The 20849-nt window shown below is 46.7% G+C and overlaps 1 protein-coding gene and 1 long non-coding RNA gene across 7 annotated transcripts in view; one reads left to right on the forward strand and one right to left on the reverse strand.

Annotated features, from left to right (window-relative positions):
- Positions 1 to 11290, reverse strand: part of LOC135913309 (uncharacterized) — a 36548-nt gene extending 25258 nt beyond the window's left edge. Inside the window, exon 1 of the long non-coding RNA XR_010567959.1 lies at positions 11177 to 11290. This is a non-coding gene — a long non-coding RNA (uncharacterized lncRNA). The remainder of the gene's footprint in view (positions 1 to 11176) is intronic.
- A 2738-nt stretch (positions 11291 to 14028) lies between these two features.
- Positions 14029 to 20849, forward strand: part of LOC135913307 (uncharacterized) — a 568389-nt gene continuing 561568 nt past the window's right edge. For all 6 annotated transcript variants that reach the window (XM_070541258.1, XM_065445900.2, XM_065445902.2 and 3 more), the window contains exon 1: positions 14029 to 14088. In XM_070541258.1, coding sequence (XP_070397359.1) covers positions 14085 to 14088 — 4 coding nt within the window. In that variant the 5' untranslated portion in view covers positions 14029 to 14084. The remainder of the gene's footprint in view (positions 14089 to 20849) is intronic.

Genomic DNA, 20849 nt, shown 5'->3' on the forward strand with positions numbered 1-20849 from the left:
GCAGGCTTTTCAGTGGGATGCCATGGCCGTAAAATTATTTTTTTTTTCGCACGCCGCAAACGTTCGTCCCCGACAGTAGACGACAACAACTGTAAGGCTGCCATATCAAAACAACTAAAACATATGCTTCATATTCGACAAGAAAGAACAGCGAGAGTACGTGGCTTCATTTCGCAGTGTGTATAGACAATCAGTATTTTTAACATATCACAGAATGACACTCATCTCGAGGCACACGTCGTACACGATGTTGTCGCTCACTTGGGAAATACATTTTGCATTGAGCTGTGCATCGTTGCCGTTGATTGTCTGCTCCACAGAGTTTACGTGACTGACGAGCCTTTCTCCTTTTAACAAGTTGGCTTTCCTAAAATAGCTGGCCGATCTTTTTGAAGCCGCACTGAAGGCGATACATTGTGACGCGCCGCACGTGCAAAGCGAGGAGAGGGCCCTGCACGTGCACAAAAAGCGAGCGGCTGCAGCAGAAATGCGCAGTAGATATTCCCAGTTTCGACTTTTTCTGCCACAGATGGCGCTACCCGTCAGGAGCAGTGGCGCCGCTCGCGGTGCTTGGGTAGCCTATGGCAGCCGGTGTAACGCTGCTTCACGACAACGCCCGACCTCACGTCTCCCGTCAAACCCAGGAATTTTTGACAAACTTTGGGTGCATTGTCATGCCCCACCCACTGTACAGTCCAGACCTCACGCCTAGTGATTATGTTCCCCAAGTTAAAGGAACATTTCAGTGGCTAGCGATTCCGCAGTGATGATGAAGTTAAAGAAAAGGTGAAACGCTTCCTCAATGGGTTGCCAGCAGAGTTCTACGACATTGGCATACAGAAATTGGAGCATCGTCTACAAAAGTGCACAGAAAAAGGTGGCGATTATGTAGAAAAATAGAGAAACGTTTCATCTTTCCAATGATGTAAATTTCTACGAGTACAAACAATGTTGTCCATTTATAAAATTGATGGGGACCTTATTTCTGGATCAACCCTTATACTTGCAATATATGGCCACCATAAATATAATAAAGAGAAATTATTAATTCAAGAATAGCGCCTTTGCATAGTGGCGCAGCCATGAATGGTGGCTATAAGGTACCAGTGCTGCAGGTAGCACTGCTTCTGCACAATACATTTGAACTCTAAAGGCACTACTTTTAAACACCATTGTTCATATATACATCTGCATTTGTATAGCTCCAGTTCCTGTGAACAACACACATCTGGTGAAAGAGTTGCTTGCACCTGCATTTGGGGCCAATAAATAGCCAAATTTCTGCCTATTTTCACGTTATTAGCATGCTAGTAAAGGTAGTCATTTTTATAGTGACCTGTTTGCCCAACGCAGAAGCCGCTACAGGGTGTAAGGATCTCATACACATCTTCAGCATTGCAGGAGACACGGCATTTGACACATAGTTTGTCACAGGCAGAATCTTCAGGGCAAGTTGAGTTTACCTACTTACAAAGGGAGAACCAAGCTTGTTGGATATGAAGTAAACTGCCTGTACACTAAATGGCCTTCTTCATTTTGTGTGGCATATGTGGTTATAGCTACCCTTGCTTTATGCACTTGTCTGGCAGCAGTCTTTTGCCTTTGAAACTCACTCTGGATAGCTGCCAGCAAGTTGGACAGGAATAACTGAAAAACCAGCAGATGTTAATCGTCGCACTTATCATGCAAAGCTTCATACAGTATGATGAGGGTGTAAATAAACGAGCGTGTTCTTCAGGGCCTTATAGACCTCATCGGGCGAGGAGGAAAGGGCGCACTGCAAGCCTTTCCTTCTCTCTGGCTTGGGCGATACGGTGTGGCGCTGCTTAAAAGTATTGCTGCTGGATGCTGCGGAACGATTTCGAGATGTTTTAGATCTTACTTTGTGAAATTTCCGCAATGTCCATTCATATAACGTAGTCAGGAAGGCCTATCGGTGCATCGCTAACTACACTGCCAGGAAATATCTCTTGGGGGCGCAAACATGTGATGTGCATTATCACCGCGGTGTGAGTGTGTGTTGTGAACTGTTTTGCGTATATCGGTTTTAATTCAAAGAAGAGAACCGGTGTTTCTGTATTGCCAGCATGAAATGGTAAATCAGCTCACTATATGATCGCTTGTCGTAGGGACTAAAATATAAAACGTAAGAGCGCATGCTCGTGTACGGCCAACCTAAGACAACTACGAAACATATAAGCAGCAGGCGCTGCTAAATATTTGTGATACACCGGCATCATTCTCACGCATTTCAAGTCTATTAGGCTTGAAATCCCTATATGTCAACGCTAGCCTGCTTGCATGAGGCCAATGGCACTGCTTAACACAGCGATCAGTGCGGTTGGTGAACCAGCATGATACATATATAAGCTACGTGCTTCAGCATTGTCTTTTTGTCCTGTAAAGCCATATTATATGAAAGGGATCGCATTAAGAGAATGCGATGGCTATTCTTGAGGACAAAATTTTCGTAATACATGTGAGTGCATCGTAGAGAACGAAATGAACACTACTGAAAAAAAATGTGGTTATCATCCTCTTTCTTGAAAACGAAAGAGAAAACGGGCTAACATCGCAATACGACCTCACATAGTCACGTCGCACAACGTTTATAGATCTATAAACGTTGATGCCGTATGCTTGGACCGTGCGCTATACAGAACAAATATATCTGTAATCCAGCACCTACCACTGCTCATGCAGTTCGCAACCGGTCGCTTTGCTGGACAAGTGTAGTTCACACTGAAAGCTATGCTGTTACTAACCAAAACTATTTTATTCATGGGTGGAAACCTCATCCATTGAACTAAGTGGTCACGCAGCGTAATCTGCAGCTGACAGTTTAAACGCTTGTCAAAGTATAACAGCACAGCTCCGTTCGTAGCAGAACGGTACCCTCGCCGTTTCGACCGTCGCGTAAGTTTCATTGCTCCTAAATCGCAGCTTAGAACTAGAGGAGAATACTGCAACAAGGTCATATTAGTGAATGGAACTTTCATAAATGCACAATTGATCTCCGAGGCTGATTGTAGGCTCAAACATGCGCGCACACATTGCGCTGCGTGCTCCGTCCACACCAACACCAGCAGAAAGCCTGGCCATACCGACTTCAGCCACTTCAGTACATCTCACAGAACCGTTTCCCGCGTAGAAGACACCCCATCATACTAAACAGACTGCACAAGAGTGAAAACAAATGCCAGAAACTACCGCTGTGCAAGACGGAGTGCTCGCCCAAGCCAGCATGCTGACTGCCCAAGATGGCGCCACTGCATAGCAATATGGTGGCGCCCATAAAAAAAATGGTGTATAGCACACGTCACGAGTTTGGAGCAACATGATGTATAGCACTTCTTTTGATTGCATGCTATAGGTTCAGCAGGTGTGGCCATGGTGGAAGGGTAGTGTGAAGTGAAGAAAACGTAAATTCTACAAGCAGCAGAACTGGTAAAGGAGAGGCTGGGAAAACTAATGGAAAGTCTGTTGAACATCTGGTTGACCCTGTTGCTGGCTTTATCCGGCAAAGTGTGAAACAAAAGAAACAAGTCATCAACACATCAGAAAGTTTTTACATATAGACACTGTGCTAAGGTTCTCGGGCAGGTCTGTGATAACACCCCAACAGGTCTTAATGCGCAGGCTATGCACGACCAACTACATATGCCTTCTCTTTGAACAAAGAACTGCTCATTGTAACTGACGAGGATGGAGTGGACAAAAAAACAGCTCCATTAATCTGGTTTCACTGGTATCAACAGTGTTTTGTAAGTGTTTTGTAACAAGCGTAAGACAGCTGACATAAGGAAGTATAATATGGATAGAATTGAACATGCTCTCAGGAACGGAGGAAGCCTAAAAATAGTGAAGAAGAAACTAGGAATCGGCAAGAATCAGATGTATGCGTTAAGAGACAAAGCCGGCAATATCATTACTAATATGGATGAGATAGTTCAAGTGGCTGAGGAGTTCTATAGAGATTTATACAGTACCAGTGGCACCCACAACGATAATGGAAGGGAAAATAGTCTAGAGGAATTCGAAGTCCCAAAGGTAACGCCGGAAGAAGTAAAGAAAGCCTTGGGAGATATGCAAAGGGGGAAGACAGCTGGGGAAGATCAGGTAACAGCAGATTTGTTGAAGGATGGTGGACAGATTGTTCTAGAGAAACTGGCCACCCTGTATACGCGATGCCTCATGACCTCGAGCGTACCGGAATCTTGGAAAAACGCCAACATAATCGTAATTCATAAGAAAGCAGACGCCAAAGACTCGAAAAATTATAGACCGATCAGCTTACTGACCGTTGCCCATAAACTATTTACTAAGGTAATCGCAAATAGAATCAGGAACACCTTAGACTTCTGTCAAGCAAAGGACCAGGCAGGATTCCGTAAAGGCTACTCAACAATAGATCATATTCACACTATCAATCAGGTAATAGAGAAATGTGCGGAATATAACCAACCCTTATATATAGCTTTCATTGATTACGAGAAAGCGTTTGATTCTGTCGAAACCTCAGCAGTCATGGAGGCATTACGGAATCAGGGTGTAGACGAGCCGTATGTAAAAATACTGAAAGATATCTATAGCGGCTCCACAGCCACCGTAGTCCTCCATAAAGCAAGCAACAAAATCCCAATAAAGAAAGGCGTCGGGCAGGGAGATACGATCTCTCCAATGCTATTCACAGCATGTTTACAGGAGGTATTCAGAGACCTGGATTGGGAAGAATTGGGGATAAAAGTTAATGGAGAGTACCTTAGTAACTTGCGATTCGCTGATGATATTGCCTTGCTTAGTAACTCAGGGGACCAATTGCAATGCATGCTCACTGACCTGGAGAGGCAAAGCAGAAGAGTGGGTCTAAAAATTAATCTGCAGAAAACTAAAGTAATGTTTACCAGCCTCGGAAGAGAACAGCAATTTACAATAGGCAGCGAGGCACTGGAAGTCATAAGGGAATACACCTACTTGGGGCAGGTAGTGACGGCGGATCCGGATCATGAGACGGAAATAATTAGGAGAATAAGAATGGGCCGGGGTGCGTTTGGCAGGCATTCTCAGATCATGAACAGCAGGTTGCCATTATCCCTCAAGAGAAAAGTATATAATAGCTGTGTCTTACCAGTACTCACCTACGGGGCAGAAACTGGAGGCTTACGAAAAGAGTTCTACTCAAATTGAGGACGACGCAACGAGCTATGAAAAGAAGAATTATAGGTGTAACATTAAGGGATAAGAAAAGAGCAGATGGGGTCAGGGAACAAACGCGAGTTAATGACATCTTAATTGAAATCAAGAAAAAGAAATGGGCATGGGCAGGACATGTAATGGGGAGGGAAGATAACCGATGGTCATTAAGGGTTACGGACTGGATCCCAAGGGAAGGGAAGCGTAGCAGGGGGCGGCAGAAAGTTAGGTGGGCGGATGAGATTAAGAAGTTTGCAGGGACGGCGTGGCCACAATTAGTACATGACCGGGGTTGTAGGAGAAATATGGGAGAGGCCTTTGCCCTGCAGTGGGCGTAACCAGGCTGATGATGATGATGATGACTGCCATACTCCCCAATGCCTTTTGGGTGACATCAGCGAGGACCAGCTTGAGGCAAGGGGTAATAGAAGTCTTTATGAGCTGAAAATGCATGCATGCATGGAGAGCACATTGTGTTCAAAAAGTGGGCACTTCACGGGGGCGTTGGAGAAGGAACAGATTATTGACAGTGGGCAAGGAACAAGCTTCTCTGCTAATAAACACCCAATACTGTTGTCATGTAACGACCTCTGAAACAATCCCTCTCAAAGAGGAAATCATCTTTGTGCATACACAAAGAGGACAGATGGGCAAAGCCTCCTCAGCATTGCTGCCAGCTTTAAAAGGCCTACTTCACACATCCTGAATGCTTCTTTCTTAGCCTAATTAGTCTGGAGGCTCATGGTGTTTCCATGGAGCGACACCATGGGGCAAGCAAGGTGACTGTATGCCTCCAAGCCCTTGTTCATTTATCACACTTTTCTGTTAGCAACAACCATAAGACCTGAAACTAACAGGCTCAAGTTTGGCACTAGCACGGTTACTGTGGAGGATGCATAATAAAAATGAGCACAAAAACAGAAAACACAAGGTAAAGGATAAAGCACCATTTAACACTTAGTATGTATGCAGCACACCCCTTTCTTTCATTTTGTTTGGTCGTGCTATATTTTTTTTTACTATACATAGGCATGAACTTGTGTGCACCGCTTACTGCAGAGAGCATAGGTGATCTCGAGCTCAATCAGTGTCTGCTTTTACAGCGAAAGCTGTATATAATTAACCTTCCATAGTTTTTTCGGCGTCCGGCTACAGAAATAGACTTAGCAATTTCTAACAAACCTATAAGGGTACAGTGCAGAAACACAGATGTCAAAATACGGATCAATTCTGAAAAAGCATGCGCAGCCCAGCCAAAAGCATGGGCATGAATCCACACTATGCTCCTGCACTGAAGCTAAATTAAGTGTTCCATAATAGCAAATGTGCTTTAGTAAGCTTCCCTGCAATACGAATTTGGAATGTGGTCAAACATTACTACAAAGAATTGCCATGCAGTGAAGCTTAATACGAGTGCAGATGCGCTTGCAAATTATATCACAATTGAAAATAATGAGCACAGTGTAAACCTATGTGCCTTTTCCACTCTCAACATGCTTTACTGCACGATGTTTAATTCCACCCCCGACACACTATCAATGCACTTCATCACATAACACCCCTGTATCGTAGTGTAGCAAGCTACAAAAGGTTGCATATATGTGCTTTCTAAATTTAGCTTTTTCTCACTACACCGATGTTTCGCGGTGAAGTCTAAGGAATGTACTGCAGTGAAGCATATTAAAAGTGGAAAGGGGCCACTGTCCCTGGGCGTAATACGCATTCTTTAATTATACAATCGTGCACCCGCCGTCTTCAGTCACATTGTGCACACCGGGATGCCTAATAAGTGGACATATGCCGGGTGACAGCGGCCCCCTCTCAATTTTAGTATAATTCACCACAATACAATCGCAGGCTTCACCACTTAACATGTACTGCATAAATAAACATAATAAATGGTTTTCACAACAGTACAGAAATAAATCTGCACCATGCGTCAGTCCACCACATAGAAGAGCGTTGCAACAAAAGGTAGCTGATTCACACAGGCCGTGTAGCCTGCTTATCAGTTGTAAAAGGTAATTCAAAATTTCAGACATACACAGAAATATGTTTATTTACATTCGTACTCCCTTCGTTATAAGACTGCCAGAACTTCCACAATAGAAATTAATTTAGTACACACAAACGCAAGGAACACAGACATGCCTCATTTTCAACTCAGTCGTCATGCAAATGACGTCTAACACAGAAGAACCCAAGCAAGCTGTGTGTTAGCATCGTAAACTTCATGCAAAGCAAGGTACATACCCCAATCCCGCGACAATCACTAATGAGACCAAAACGGGAGCACGCTTCTTTGAACGCGCAACTGGAGCTCCCAAGCCACTCTGCTCCTCCACAACCCCCGCTGCACAGCTGCACCACTCGTTTCAAGCACAGCATAAAAACCACACATTCAGCGCTGAACAGTGGTTGGTCGATGCAGTCACATTTACGTGGCTTGTAGAGAGCAGCACATCCCTCATGTCCGTTAAGCAAAGGCAGGTACGGCAACGCCACATCGCGGTTTGCGGAACTGCGCTGCCGAGGCGCTAGGCCACTTCTACATTTCAATCATCACTGCTGCATGTTCAAGGAAACATGGGTCACACAACGCAGATTCTGTACTGCCAGAGCTGACCGAGGCCAAAGCCGCACCACCACTACTCACGGCTTTCCACTAAGTAACACAGAACCTACAACCAACACACAACGCAAGCACGATTACATAACCAACGTTGAACGTGCGGTACACGGTCCGCGTGGGCCAGAGAATGATCATGCCGACAACGAACACCCTATGGCATCGCTTGGTGCCACCATCACGCTGTTTCATGATCGATGAGAATTTCATTTGAGGGATCGCCAGTCATTTGCGTGGAGGCGCGAGTGAGAGCGGGTGTGAGAGAGAAAATCTTCAATTATGACTCTGTCTATGCAATACTGAGGAGGTTTCTTAGCGTGTGTTGTATGCATTTGTCCCCTGGGCATGCCAGTTTGTTTCGGCTGGCTGCCAGCGCGATGAGGCAGTGGGCACGAACCTCCAATGTGGTGATCGCTGTGTCTGAAGGGGCAAGGCTCCGACTGATGTTGTAAAGTCGCGAGTCACTTTTTTCGTCGCGACGATAGATTCGATATTTTACAAGCACTTCTCCAGGAGGGCACATGTAACCGGAAAACAGAGCCTTCAGGAGAGCACATGAGTAAAGCAGGCAGTGCAGGATTTCAGGGCACCCAAGGGGTAGTGGGGTGATTGATCAAAGCTGGAACCAGGGCGGCCTGTGGGTTGAGGCCTCGGCGAGCCCCAACCCATGGACCAGTCCGGCTTCTAGCTTTGGTGTCTTGGAGGCGCCACCAATAATGCGAAATAATGACACGTTAAAATTAGTAAAAAACACAACTGAATATAATTACGTCCAGCCGTCAACTTGTGACGTTAAGTCCAGCACTACCGCGCCCCGCGACTTCTGCAACACCAGTCAGAACTTTGTGTTGGACAGACTTTTTTACGCCTGCGGCGCTGGGGCTGGGTCAGTCATCGTCACCGGCGGCCTTTCAGCCCCTTGCGTTCAACTGCAGTTGCTAAGGCACTCTGCCTTCCAGATCTTCTATATATGCAGCCCGGGCTCTACTACGGTCGCTACTGCTCCGACAGAAACATCTGTGATGTTATTTACAAGGTACTCGCAGTAAGGCGCGAGAAAGCAACGATCCGCCACTATTGACTTAGACTGCTGCTTCACCTGCTTTACCACGCCATGCAGCAGCCAGCGTCCGAGCGCAAACTCAACCCCACTTCCCGATGCCGGCACGGGACAAACGCCTACAACGCGCTGAGAAACCTCCTCCGTAGTACTTAGGCAGAATCATATATTCAAGGAGCAAAAGCCCCCAGATTTTCTCTCTCGCGCCCACCCTTACTCGCGCCTGCACACAAACGACTGGCAATCTTTCAAATGAACGTCTCATGAACGGTGCATGTTTCCGCGCTTCCTCCTTGCACGCCAGCGATATCCGAATGTAGCCTCGAAGTGCCCCTCTTGCGATATACGCTGTGGTGGCTTCGACAGGCAAAACTATCTGAAGCGTGGTTAGACACATGAGCTTGCATGCGCCACATGCGGCCACTTTATGTCGAGTCACGAGCGCCGACGCATAGGGCTCGGTGGCGAATGCTACAAGTAATCTTTTTTTCTGCGCTGCACCTTTTCGTGGCCAATTTTTGTTGTTTTTTTCTTTTTGCGAACGGGGCGTTCTCCCGCCGAAGAGTGTGGCATAAAGCACGCTCTATAGAAAGAGATAGGCAAGACGAAAATGAACTCTTGATTTCCGTTGTATAAACAAAGTTTTGCCTGTCAAAGCCGCCACAGTGCCAAACGCAAGAGGGGCACCTTGCGGCTACATTTAGATATCGCCGGAGCGCAAGGACGGAACACGGAACACCTGTGACGAAGCGCAGAAACATGCAAGCTTGCAGTCTCCAAGGGACGCGCATGCGTGCAGGTGTCAGTGTCGACACCGGGGATGCGCCGCTAGAAGGTGAGGAGGGCCGTCTCACGAGACGTTCATTTGAGGAATCGCCAGCTGTTTGCGTGCAGGCGTGCAGAGTAAGAGCAATGAGCAGAGTAAGAGAGCAGAGTAAGCAGAGCAAGAGTAATGCGTGCAGAGTAAGAGCGGGCGCAAGAGAGAAAATCTGGGGCTTTTGCTCCTTGTATATAAGACTCTGCTTAGGCACTACGGACGAAGTTTCTTAGCGTGTGTTGTATTTGTCTGTCCCCAGACATGCCGGCATTGCGCAGTGCAGTCGAGTTTGTTTAAGCTCCGCCGCTGTCTGCCCGCACGTTGAGCCAGTGGGCCCGCGTGGACGCCCCATTTGGTGATCGCTGTGTCTGAAGGGGCAATGTTCTGATTGGTGTCACGGGTCGCTTTTTTCGTTGCGACAAGAGATTTTTTACCAGCGCTGCTCCAGGAGGGCACATGTAACCGGCAAACGGAGGCCTCAGAAGAGCACCTGAAGTTATAATAGAGCAGGCAGCGCAGGATCTCCAGGGCACCCGAGTGGTAGCAGGGTGATCAAAGCTGGAAGCAGGGCGGTCCGTGGGTTGGGGCCGCGAAGGCTGAAGCGTGCCAGGGGGTGTTCGCATAAAAAAAATTGGCTCTCCGCTGTCGTGGAAAGTCGATCTTAGACACATCTGGCACGCGCAGACCTCGGCGAGCTCCAACCCACGGACCAGTTCGGTTTCTAGCTTTGGTGTCCTGGAGACGCCGACAATGCGAAATAATGACACGTTGTTACAATTAGTAAAAAAAACACCATTGAATAAATATAATTACGCCCAGCCGCCAACTTGTGACGCTAAGTTCAGCACTACTGCGTCCCGCGACTTGTTTCAATATAAGCGGCCCGGGCTCTACGCTCGCTAGTGCTCCCACAGAAACATCTGCGATGTTATTTACAAGGTACATCGCCGTAAGGCGCGAGAAAGCCATGACGCCACAACTGACTGACGGCGCTCGACTGACGAGCGCCGCAGGAGCGAGACACTCTGTCCGACACAACGGTCGCCAAATCGGGCGTCAGTGCCCACTGCTTCACTTATTTTACAGCGCCTAAGCCCACTACCATGGCCTCCTCTATTTGAGGAGGCAATGCCACTACGCAATGCCTTCACGCCTACGGACAAACGCCTATAACGCGTTAGGAAACCTCCTCGGTAGTGCCTAGGCAGTCATATATTCTAGGAGCAAAAGCCCCCAAATTTTCTCTCTCGCGCCCGCTCTTCCTCGCGCCTGCGCGCAAACGGTTGGCGATCCCTCAAATGAATGTTTCATGTCGAAACGTATCAATGTATGGTGTGCACCATAATCAATGTGAATATTTGAAAGTGCATGAACCCGACAATCCCAAACAATCACCGAAGTTTGCACCGTTCAAATCGATCAACATGCATAGTTTTCAACAAAGTAGGAACCCTTTAGTCATAATAAGAGCACTTACCCCAATAAAGCGATGTTGTTGCAGCCGTCCTTGCTAATGGGATCCGAAGACCTCAACTTGAAACTTGCATCACTTCAGAACAACGACCACCACAAACCGCCAATAATTTTGAGACTTCCCAAAAAAAACATGTAAAAAACGTGAAGCAGTGTTGCCAGGTCGGACAAGGCGGTGTCGCCCAAAGCTAGAGAAATTGTAGCCCAAACGTAGCCAAGCACAAAAAAGAGAAAAACAAATTTGTAGCCAATATAGCCATTTTTATTTGCATATATATTTTCACATACGACTTCGGTAATACCTTTTTGCGCAACCCGTCGTTCCCAAAATTACGTGACGCCGTGACGGTCGACATTATAGCGTCCTCGATCACCTGCGCCGGTGCGCACTGGGGTGCTTTGGTGCGCACTTTCATCCTCGATCAACCGCACCGGTGCGCACCGACTATCCTCGATCAGATCACCGGAAGCGCACCCCGTTGGAGCGGTTTTCCGTTGCCCCGTCTTCCACCGAGAAAATCGGCGGTGCGCCGGGGTGCAATCCCAGCAAGCACTGCGGGACGCGCGACGCGCGCGCGCACAGCCGACGGCAGAACCGCAGACGCTCTGGCCCGATAGTTTGCTGCGGTTGCAACGGAGTTGGCGGAGTTAGCTAGTGGAGATGTCGGCAATGAGAAAGGAAGCGCTAGTAGTTGCCGCAATCGAGGAGCTTTCTTCAAGTTTGTCTGACAGCGAAGACGACGTACATGCTGATCGACCTCGTCCAAAAACAATGTGGTGAAGAGCGACCGAAAGTGGACAGGTTCGGTGAACGGGTCGTCAGGATTAATTATAATATCCATTGGTGTTTGCTTGCAACCAGGTATGTCGGAGCACGCCATTTGACAAGGTTCGAGCGCTTTCCGCGGATTCTCAGCACCTTCAAACATCAAAATGTGCGCGCGCGCGTGTTCGCGCACGTTTTGCGCGCCAGGGGTAAAGTGGCGCTGCATGCAAGCACCCTGCACGGGGTGCAGTTTTGTCCTCGATGTTGACCCTCCGCAGTGCGCCACCACCGCGGTGCATAGCGCACCTTTTTGGTTTCGGGGCATTCCCGGGGCAAGGTAATCGAGGACGCTATTAGACAACCACAACGACATTGAACGACATCATGCTTGAACTATGGCTTGAAGACACACGGCCGGTCTCGAGGAGTGCGCGCGCTTCTCTTCTTACGGCCTTCGCAATGGGGTCTGTTTCCGCCTCCCAGCGCACCGCGGTGGGGTCGCCACTGCCCCACTGCTTCGCCGCTGCGACCGCCGTTTATAATTTATATAACCGCCGTTTATAATTATATAATTTACAAGTGACATTTTTTTAACCGAGGCTATGCTTTGCAAACTTAGTTTTTGTTTTAGTTCTAATTAACATACGTGAAACCGCCTGCTTCTTGGCCGATCCCCCGTAGTGGGTATGAGCCAGTTTTTGGAGAGAAGCCAAGACAAGACTAGCATAAACTTGTGTCGCCGCCTGTGGGCAACTACGAACATCGCCGACCCAGGAGGGTTGTCGTGTGTTGCCCGCCCTATACAGGAACACGCGACCACCCTTCAGGAACGGCAGCTTTCTGCTGCTGCCAATTATAGCAAGAACAGGGCAGCGGCAGGTACAAAGTATACTTTCTATGACTTCGAGCAATATATGCGCGTCTTTGTAAAAAAATAAATTTCGCTCCCCGCTTCCTCTACGGTCTGCAATAGTTCTTGCACATCTTCTTTCGAGTGAAGAAGAATGATAAAAAAGGATTGGGCGAATATGCTATATCTCCCATATTGATCGTTTTCTTTTTTTTTATTCGCCTGAGTTGCCACGAAGCCCACTGTCGGAAACAGTCCGCTTCTTGCGTCGTGTACGCCCTTCTAGCGTCATCCAGCGGCAATGACGATTTTCGCGATGAATAATAGCCGACGAGCCCAAATCACCACTTTGTCTAGAAAGAGAGGGCATTTACTCCGACTGCTTCAGAAGCTGTACTACAGAGGATGTGCTTTTAATCCGAATTCAAATAGCGTCACTATTTTTTCGTGGGCGCGCGATACGAGGAAGACAATAATCAAGAAAAGAAGCGTTCGCGACAGTTGTGCATTTCTTTTCTTCTGTTCTTGTATTCTGTTCTTGTGTTCTATACGCGTGACGTATAGCCGGCGACGTTGCTTTTAGTTCGCTCGCGTGCTCAGTTTCGTAACGACAACAATAATGCGTTTTCCAGCTCATAGTCATAGAGTAAGGAGGGAGGCTATAATGGCAGCGTCTTCGAACGCTTGCAAGCGTCAATTGTAGACTTTCACGCGAAGTCAAACGAGTAACAGAGGACAACCTCATATTTCAAGCTTTAATGCTTACGTGAAAATTATGGGGAAAGCAGCAACGCGTCCAGCGGACTATGGGTCCTGTTGGATTTCGTCGTTATGAGACAGGTGTTGTGAGAACATCGAAGCTCGCTCCGACTGATTCCGAAGGCGCTGTGACTTGCCTACGTACCGCAAGTTGAGCATCGTGGAGGTAAAGGAGTAGTAACTTGTCCGAGGTGATTGCACCATTTCACTCTAAATTGTTTATTAGCATTAACTTCTCCTTGACTGTAGCCTGTTTTAACATTCACCTTTAAGTTAGTCTGACTGCTCGCTCGCATACTAGTCTAGTTATTGCATAATTTCCTTTATTGTGTTTGTATTTCTTTTACTTTGTACTCATCATCTTCAAATAAGAATTTCCTTCAGCTACATCCTGCCGCGCGATTCTTGGCCTATCCCCCGTAGTGGGTGCGAGTAATGACAGAGGATCACCACCATCATCATCACCACCATCACTGAGGAACAAGAACAAGCAGCCGTTCTGCTTTGCTCCGCAGCGGCGCCGTGTCCCTGCTCAGCATGGGTGAGTTTGAAAGGTCGCGTAGCTTTCTGTTTCATCGCAAGTAATATCAGAAAGCACGCGCGAGGAATCGTGCTTATGCTGATCGCCGAGAAAGTGCAGTATTGCAGTATTGAGGGGCAAGCTTGAAGTCTCAGCTCGTGCCCTAACACAGCGGCTGCTATCTATATGATCATCATGCGATCCGCAAGGCGCACTGTAATGTGTGAGGTACTTATTCCATCACGGTTACCTCACCTTTATAGATTTTACTAGTATAGTTGCCCGTGGAGTAATGCCACGAGTCCGAAGAAGTTGGGAGGTTTAGGTTAACACTGACGAAGTGGAAGTTCATCGTGCCATCTCAGTAGCTGTTATGCCTGTCTTACTTGTTCGAGCCTATAAATAAACGTTTCTGTACAACTATGCCTGCTAGTTTTTTCGTGCTAGAGTATGGGCGGCTTTTGTATTTTGCTGACAGCGCTATTCGGATGACCCTTCGTGAGACTCAAGTGGCGACAGGCGTTAAACAAGAAAAATTAGCGTGAGAGAGAGAGAGAGAGAGAGAGAGAACTTTAATGAGCACCAGCAATTCAGTCAGCTAGGCCTAGGCCTCCCACGATGGGACGTCGAGGTCTTGCCTCTTCGCCGCTTAATTAAATTAGCGTAAGTGAAAAAAATACCGAGTAATGTAAACATTGACGTGTGGAAAACTCTCATCGCAGGAATGGTTGACTGGACTCCGTGGGACTTGCGTCTCACCTTTGTGTTAATGCAGATTCAAGAAAAAAGAACCCGCGGCAAAAATATAGATGGCCTGCTAATGAATGTTTCAGTTCCAAACAATAATTTGCGGCACTTTCAGACCTAACCTCTGGGTGGTACTACAACAAAAATTGGATTAAAGCAACGACGGATGGTTTAAACTGAAGCTACCATAAACATTACAAGCGCAGATAACGTGTATTTTTTTTATGTTGGCAAAAATTTTAACCACTGCTGCCGTAGGGGAAGAAAACATTCGCGACGCCGGGCAAAACGAAGACGCTGAAACGAAATCCGCGTAAATAGCATATTTACTGATTTGAGAATTGACTAAGAGGGCCGTGAGTGAAAAAAATTTTAGCGCGCTTGAGTTTCACAAAAAATTCAACGACCATTACGTACTGCCTAATGCTAAATTTGAGCACAACTCTACACGTGTTTTCATTTCGCGACATATATAACTGGCTGGCGCGGACAATCAGTCTCGTGCGGCACGTTGCAAACGTAGCGAAGCGTGTCGTGACTGTCTCGCTAATCTGGAGGTCGCGAGAACCAGCGCATGTGTGAGGCGTGGGCGCGATTCGCAGAAGCCGCTGCCATTAGACAAACCCAGATGTCGCGCGGTACTCTGGCGCCGTAAAACCCCTTAAACTTCTAAAGTAGCGACACTTCCCTCCTCCGTCTTCACTTCTCCTCGTTTCTCCTCTCTTTCACGCTCCCTCCTCGGCCGTGGCGCCACCTACACTGCTCGAGCGTAGCAACGGCCCCAACATGCGCTCCTCGCCACTCCGTAGACGCTTCTCGAGCAAAAATGGCACTGAAGCAAGGCGCGTGGGCCCACGTGATGCTATTAGGCCAATAGCGACGTGGCGGCGTCCTCCGCCAGAGCTCGCGAGGAAGAGGCGGCATTAAATTCTTCACAGCGTGGCACTACTTTACGAAGTTTAAGAAGGTTTATGGCGCCGACATGTCGTAGCCATCGTCGCCGCACTTCACTTTTCTTCTCACGCTTTCGCTGCACCAACCTCCCTTTCCGCCTCATGGTGCCGCTGCACCCTCCTCCTCCGCTTTCCTCCTCGCACCTCTTCTCTCTCACCTTTTTCATCCCCCGCTGCGCGCCGCGTTCGCCCTCATCCTTCTCTGCGCTCGTTCACTCGGTTACGCCGAGAACGCCGACGCTCACAAGCTGCGTTCTCAAAACGAAACTATGCCAGAGCCACGGGCTATATTTTGCGAAATTTTGACGAAAGTCTACAAATACATGCTATGAGGCTTTAAAAAAATGTCGTGTAGGATTTCCTGTACACTTGAATACTTTTTTATTTTCTTTGTGCCAAGAAATTGTGATTTCCAGTGAAGATATTCGAAGAAATAGCTTTACGGAGATTATTTAGTTGTGAATAGATGGCGCGTGCTGCTGTTTGGTAATGCGCCTCACTAAAAAAGTATGTCTACCGTTTTTTGTGTGTTTTGTGAGCCTTAAAAACAGGCAAGTGTGGTGTGTAAACTGAATAGTGGGGATCATGTATTCATAGTAGACAGCTTTAGTTTAGCGTACGCTACACCACTGCATGCGCTATAACATAGCGGGTCGTCACTATGCTCGCGCAGAACGCTAAACGACCCATAGCGTATAGCGTACGCACGCTATTTCTCAGATTTAGCGTTAGTGCATTTGCATGGTGTGCGGAGTTTGCGTGAAACATGGCGGCGGTCCCGGCTTCCCGCTTCGAATTGAATTTGGCCTTGATTTTGTAAAATGCACTCCATTCATAGCAAATGGCTGTGTAAGCAGCTTTCGCTTAGTCTCAGGCCGCTTCGACGACAGAGTATTATGGATAACCTTGGGGTGTTTTCAAGATCGCTTATCGTTTTGAAAGAGCCGAAATCTAACGAAAGAAATGGATGGAAGGATGGATGTTATGAGCGTCCCCTTTGGAACGGGGTGGTGGGTGGCGCCACCAAGCTCTCGCTATTATACTGACTAACGTCCTACCTAGGTTAAACAATAAAAAAAACGATATGAACTCCCACAACCAAATTTTCTGATCCCCTATTGCGAACTGTGCTTTTGTACGTCTACGTCTTTTTTCGTTAACGTACTTTTCTTCCACCAATCTTCCAATCGCCTCTTACTAATGCCTATTACGGACATGTTTGCTTTACCACTGCTCCCGCTGAACCCAAGGTCTTCAAGGAGGCCAGTGGTGCCTAAATCGACCGCTGGGTAGACGTCTTCACATTCTAATAAAACATGCTCCGTCGTTTTCCTAGCTTTACCGCAGCAAGCACATGCTTCTTCTTCCTTCTTATATTTCGCTTTATAGGTGTGTGTTCTAAGGCATCCTGATCTCGCTTCGAAAACTAATGAGCTTCCCTTTGAGTTATCATAAATGGTTTCTTTCCTGGTTTCGTTTTTTCCTGTTAAGTAGTTACTCATGGCAGGTTTCTTTTCCACTGCCGCCACCCATGAGATTATTTCAGCCTCTCTGACTTTCCGCTTGACCTTCTTTGTTGCTGTGTTGTTCACCCTACTGGCCACATACTTGCTGGTAAGCTTCCCAGTTCTTTTCCCCCACTGTGAACCAATGTTTTTCTTGTACAGATACCTCAACACACTCCCAGCCCATTTACTTTCTTCCATACTCCTCAGTCGTTCTTCACACTCAATTTTACTGCGAGCTTCCCTCACTTCAAAACTAGTCCATCCCATATCACCCTGCACAGCTTCATTTGAAGTCTTCCCGTGAGCGCCCAATGCAGGCACCACACTGAGCTGTGGTTCCCTTCGAGTCCTGATTGTACCCCTGATTTAAAGCAAACAACCGCATTTCCAAAAGTAATTCCTGGAACCATTACACCTTTTCACATATCTCGGAGCACCTCGTACCTATTGTATCCCCATAGCGCTCTGTGCTTCATTATGGCTGCCATTTCTCTGCCCCTTGACTGTTATTGTTTTCTTCCTGTGTTTCCATATATCTATTACCCTCGTTTATCCATATACCAAAGTATTTATATTCTGTTACCCGAGGTATTTCCAGGCCTTGTATCGCCACTGTTCACTGTTTTCATTGAATACCATAACACTTGACTTTTTAACACTAAATTTCAGACCTAGGTTATTGCATACCTGACGACAGATATTAGCCAGACGTTGCAAATCACTTTGCTGGTTAGCTAGCAACACAATGTCGTCCGCACAAAATAAATATGGAAGCTGCTTCTTCCAGGTTTATTCCAGGAAATGGATGGATGGATGGATGGATGGATGGATGGATGGATGGATGTTATGAGCGTCCCCTTTGGAACGTGGCGATGGGTTGCGCCACCAAGCTCTTGCTACTGTACTGCCTAATATTCTAGCTAGGTTAAACAATGAAAAAGAAAAAAAAAACACTATGAACTACCAGCCCAAATTTTCTGATCCCCTATTATGAACTGTGCTTTTGTACGTCTCCGTCTTTTGTCGTTTCCCTACTTTTCTTCCACCAATCCTCCAGTCGCCTCTTACTAATGTCTATTGCGGACATGTTTGCTTTACCACTGCTCCCTCTGAACCCAAGGGCTTCAAGGAGGCCAGTGGTGCCTAAATCGACCGCTGGCTAGACGTCTTCACATTCAAATAAAACATGCTCCGTAGTTTCCCTAGCTTTACCACAGCAAGCACATGCTTCTTCTTCCTTCTTATATCTCGCTTTATAGGTGCGTGTTCTAAGGCATCCTGATCTCGCTTCGAAAAGTAATGAGCTTCCCTTTGAGTTATCATAAATGGTTTCTTTCCTGATGTCGTTTCTTCCTCTTAAGTAGTTACTCACGGCAGGTTGCTTTTCCATTGCCGCCACCCATGAGATTAATTCAGCTTCTCTGACTTTCCGCTTGACCTTTGTTGTTGTGTTGTCCACCCTACAGGCCGCATACTTGCTGGTAAGCTTCCTAGTTCTTTTCCTCCACTGTGAATCAATGTTTTTCCTGTACAGATACCTGAACACTCTCCCAGCCCATTTACTTTCTTCCATATTCCTCAGCCGTTCTTCATACTCAATTTTACTGCGAACTTCCCTCACTTCAAAGCTAGTCCAGCCCATATCACCCTGCACAGCTTCATTTGTAGTCTTCCCGTGAGCGCCCAATGCGAGGCGACCCACTGACCTTTGGTTCCCGTCGAGTCCTGATTTTACCCCTGATTTATAGCAAACAACCGCATCTCCAAAAGAAAGTCCTGGAACCATTACACCTTTCCACATACCTCGGAGCACCTCGTACCTATTGTATCCCCATAGCGCCCTGTGCTTCATTATGGCTGCATTTCTCTTCCCCTTTATTGTTATGGTTTCTCCCTGTGTTTCCATTTATCCATTGCCTTCGTTTATCCATATACCAAGGTATTTATATTCTGTTACCCGAGGTATTTCTTGGCCCTGTATCTCCACTGTCTGTTCACTGTTTTCATTGAATACCATAACACCTGATTTTCTAACACTAAACTTCAAACCTAAATCGTTGCCTTCGTGTGCACAGATATTAGCCAGACGTTGCAAATCACTTTGTTTGTTAGCTAGCAACACAATGTCGTCCGCATAAAATAAACCTGGGAGTTGCTGCTCTATTACTGTACCCGCCTGTTTGTATGAGAGATTAAACCCGATATTACTTCCTTCTAGCGCCCTCTCCATCCTCACCATGTACATCATAAACAACAGCGGGGATAAAGGGCACCCCTGCCTCAGTCCCTTGTTGATATGAACTTTCTCCTCGCTCCTCACCCCTTCCCATTCGACGCAAACGGTATTTTCTAGGTAAATCTCTCTCAAGAGCTCTATACAATCGTTACCTAAGCCTTGCCCTTGCAGGATATCCTACAATATGTTGCGGTCCACGTTGTCGTAGGCTCCTGTAATGTCTAAAAAGGCCACATACAACGGTCTGCTTTCTGCTTTTGATATTTCAATACACTGAGTAAGAACAAACAAGTTGTCATCCAAACGCCTACCTATTCTGAAGCCATTCTGAAGCTCTCCCAAAATGCCATTATTCTCTGTCCATGCTTGAAGCTTTAATTTGATTGCCTGCATTGCTAGCCTGTATATTACCGATGTAATGGTCAACGGTCTATACGAGTGAATTGTGTCTTTCTCCCCCTTTCCTTTATAAATCGAATTCATTCTACTTTGTCGCCAACTGTCTGGTATTCGTCTATTTTTTAAAGTTCTTTCCACTGTTTTCACCAGAGCTTCCTTACTTTTTGGTCCTAGTTCATTTATCAGCCTAATGGGAACCTCTCTAGCCCTGTGGCTGCACGCTTAGGAATTTTCTCTTCCGCTTTCTTCCAGTTTAATTTTGTTAGCACCAGCTGCTTTCCCCTTGGGTCTCTTTCATGCTCTTTTTTTCAACAAGTATAACCTCGTCATTGCCTTGAAAAGATTCGGCTGTTGCTTTTCGGATGTAATTTATTGCCGCTTCTCCTTCGAGTCTGTTTTCATCTTCGTCTAGGATATGTTGTTGTATTGTTGTTGACTTCCTGCCTACTAATTTTATGTGGTTCCAAAATATTCTAGGTGCGGCCTTCTGTTTCTCACGTATTTCTGACAACCATCGTTCACTTTCACCTTTTAATTTAGCTTGCACCAGTATTTGAACCAAAGACTTTTTCTCCCGGTATATTTCCCATTTGCTAGTTACTTCATCCTGTGGCAACTGCGCCTTCATTGCCTGCCTGTGCTCTCGAGATGCTTTCTGTCGTTCGGCGATCGCTTCTCGTATCTCCTTTTTCCACCAGCTTTTCGGTTTCTTTTTTCCTTTCCAACGAACATGTTGGTTCTCTTTCCGTCTTTCTGTCTTTATTACACTCATAAGCTCACCATATTCCCAATCTTTACTTGGCCATTTGCCAAGTTCTTCCTCAACTCTAATGACTGTATTTGCTATTTGTTCAGCTTTCAGATTTGGACTGGATGGATGGATGGATGGATGTTATAAGCGTCCCCTTTGGAACGGGGCGGTGGGTTGCGCCACCAAGC

Source organism: Dermacentor albipictus, chromosome 6 (genome assembly GCF_038994185.2).
Source record: "Dermacentor albipictus isolate Rhodes 1998 colony chromosome 6, USDA_Dalb.pri_finalv2, whole genome shotgun sequence".
NCBI lineage: Eukaryota > Metazoa > Arthropoda > Arachnida > Ixodida > Ixodidae > Dermacentor > Dermacentor albipictus.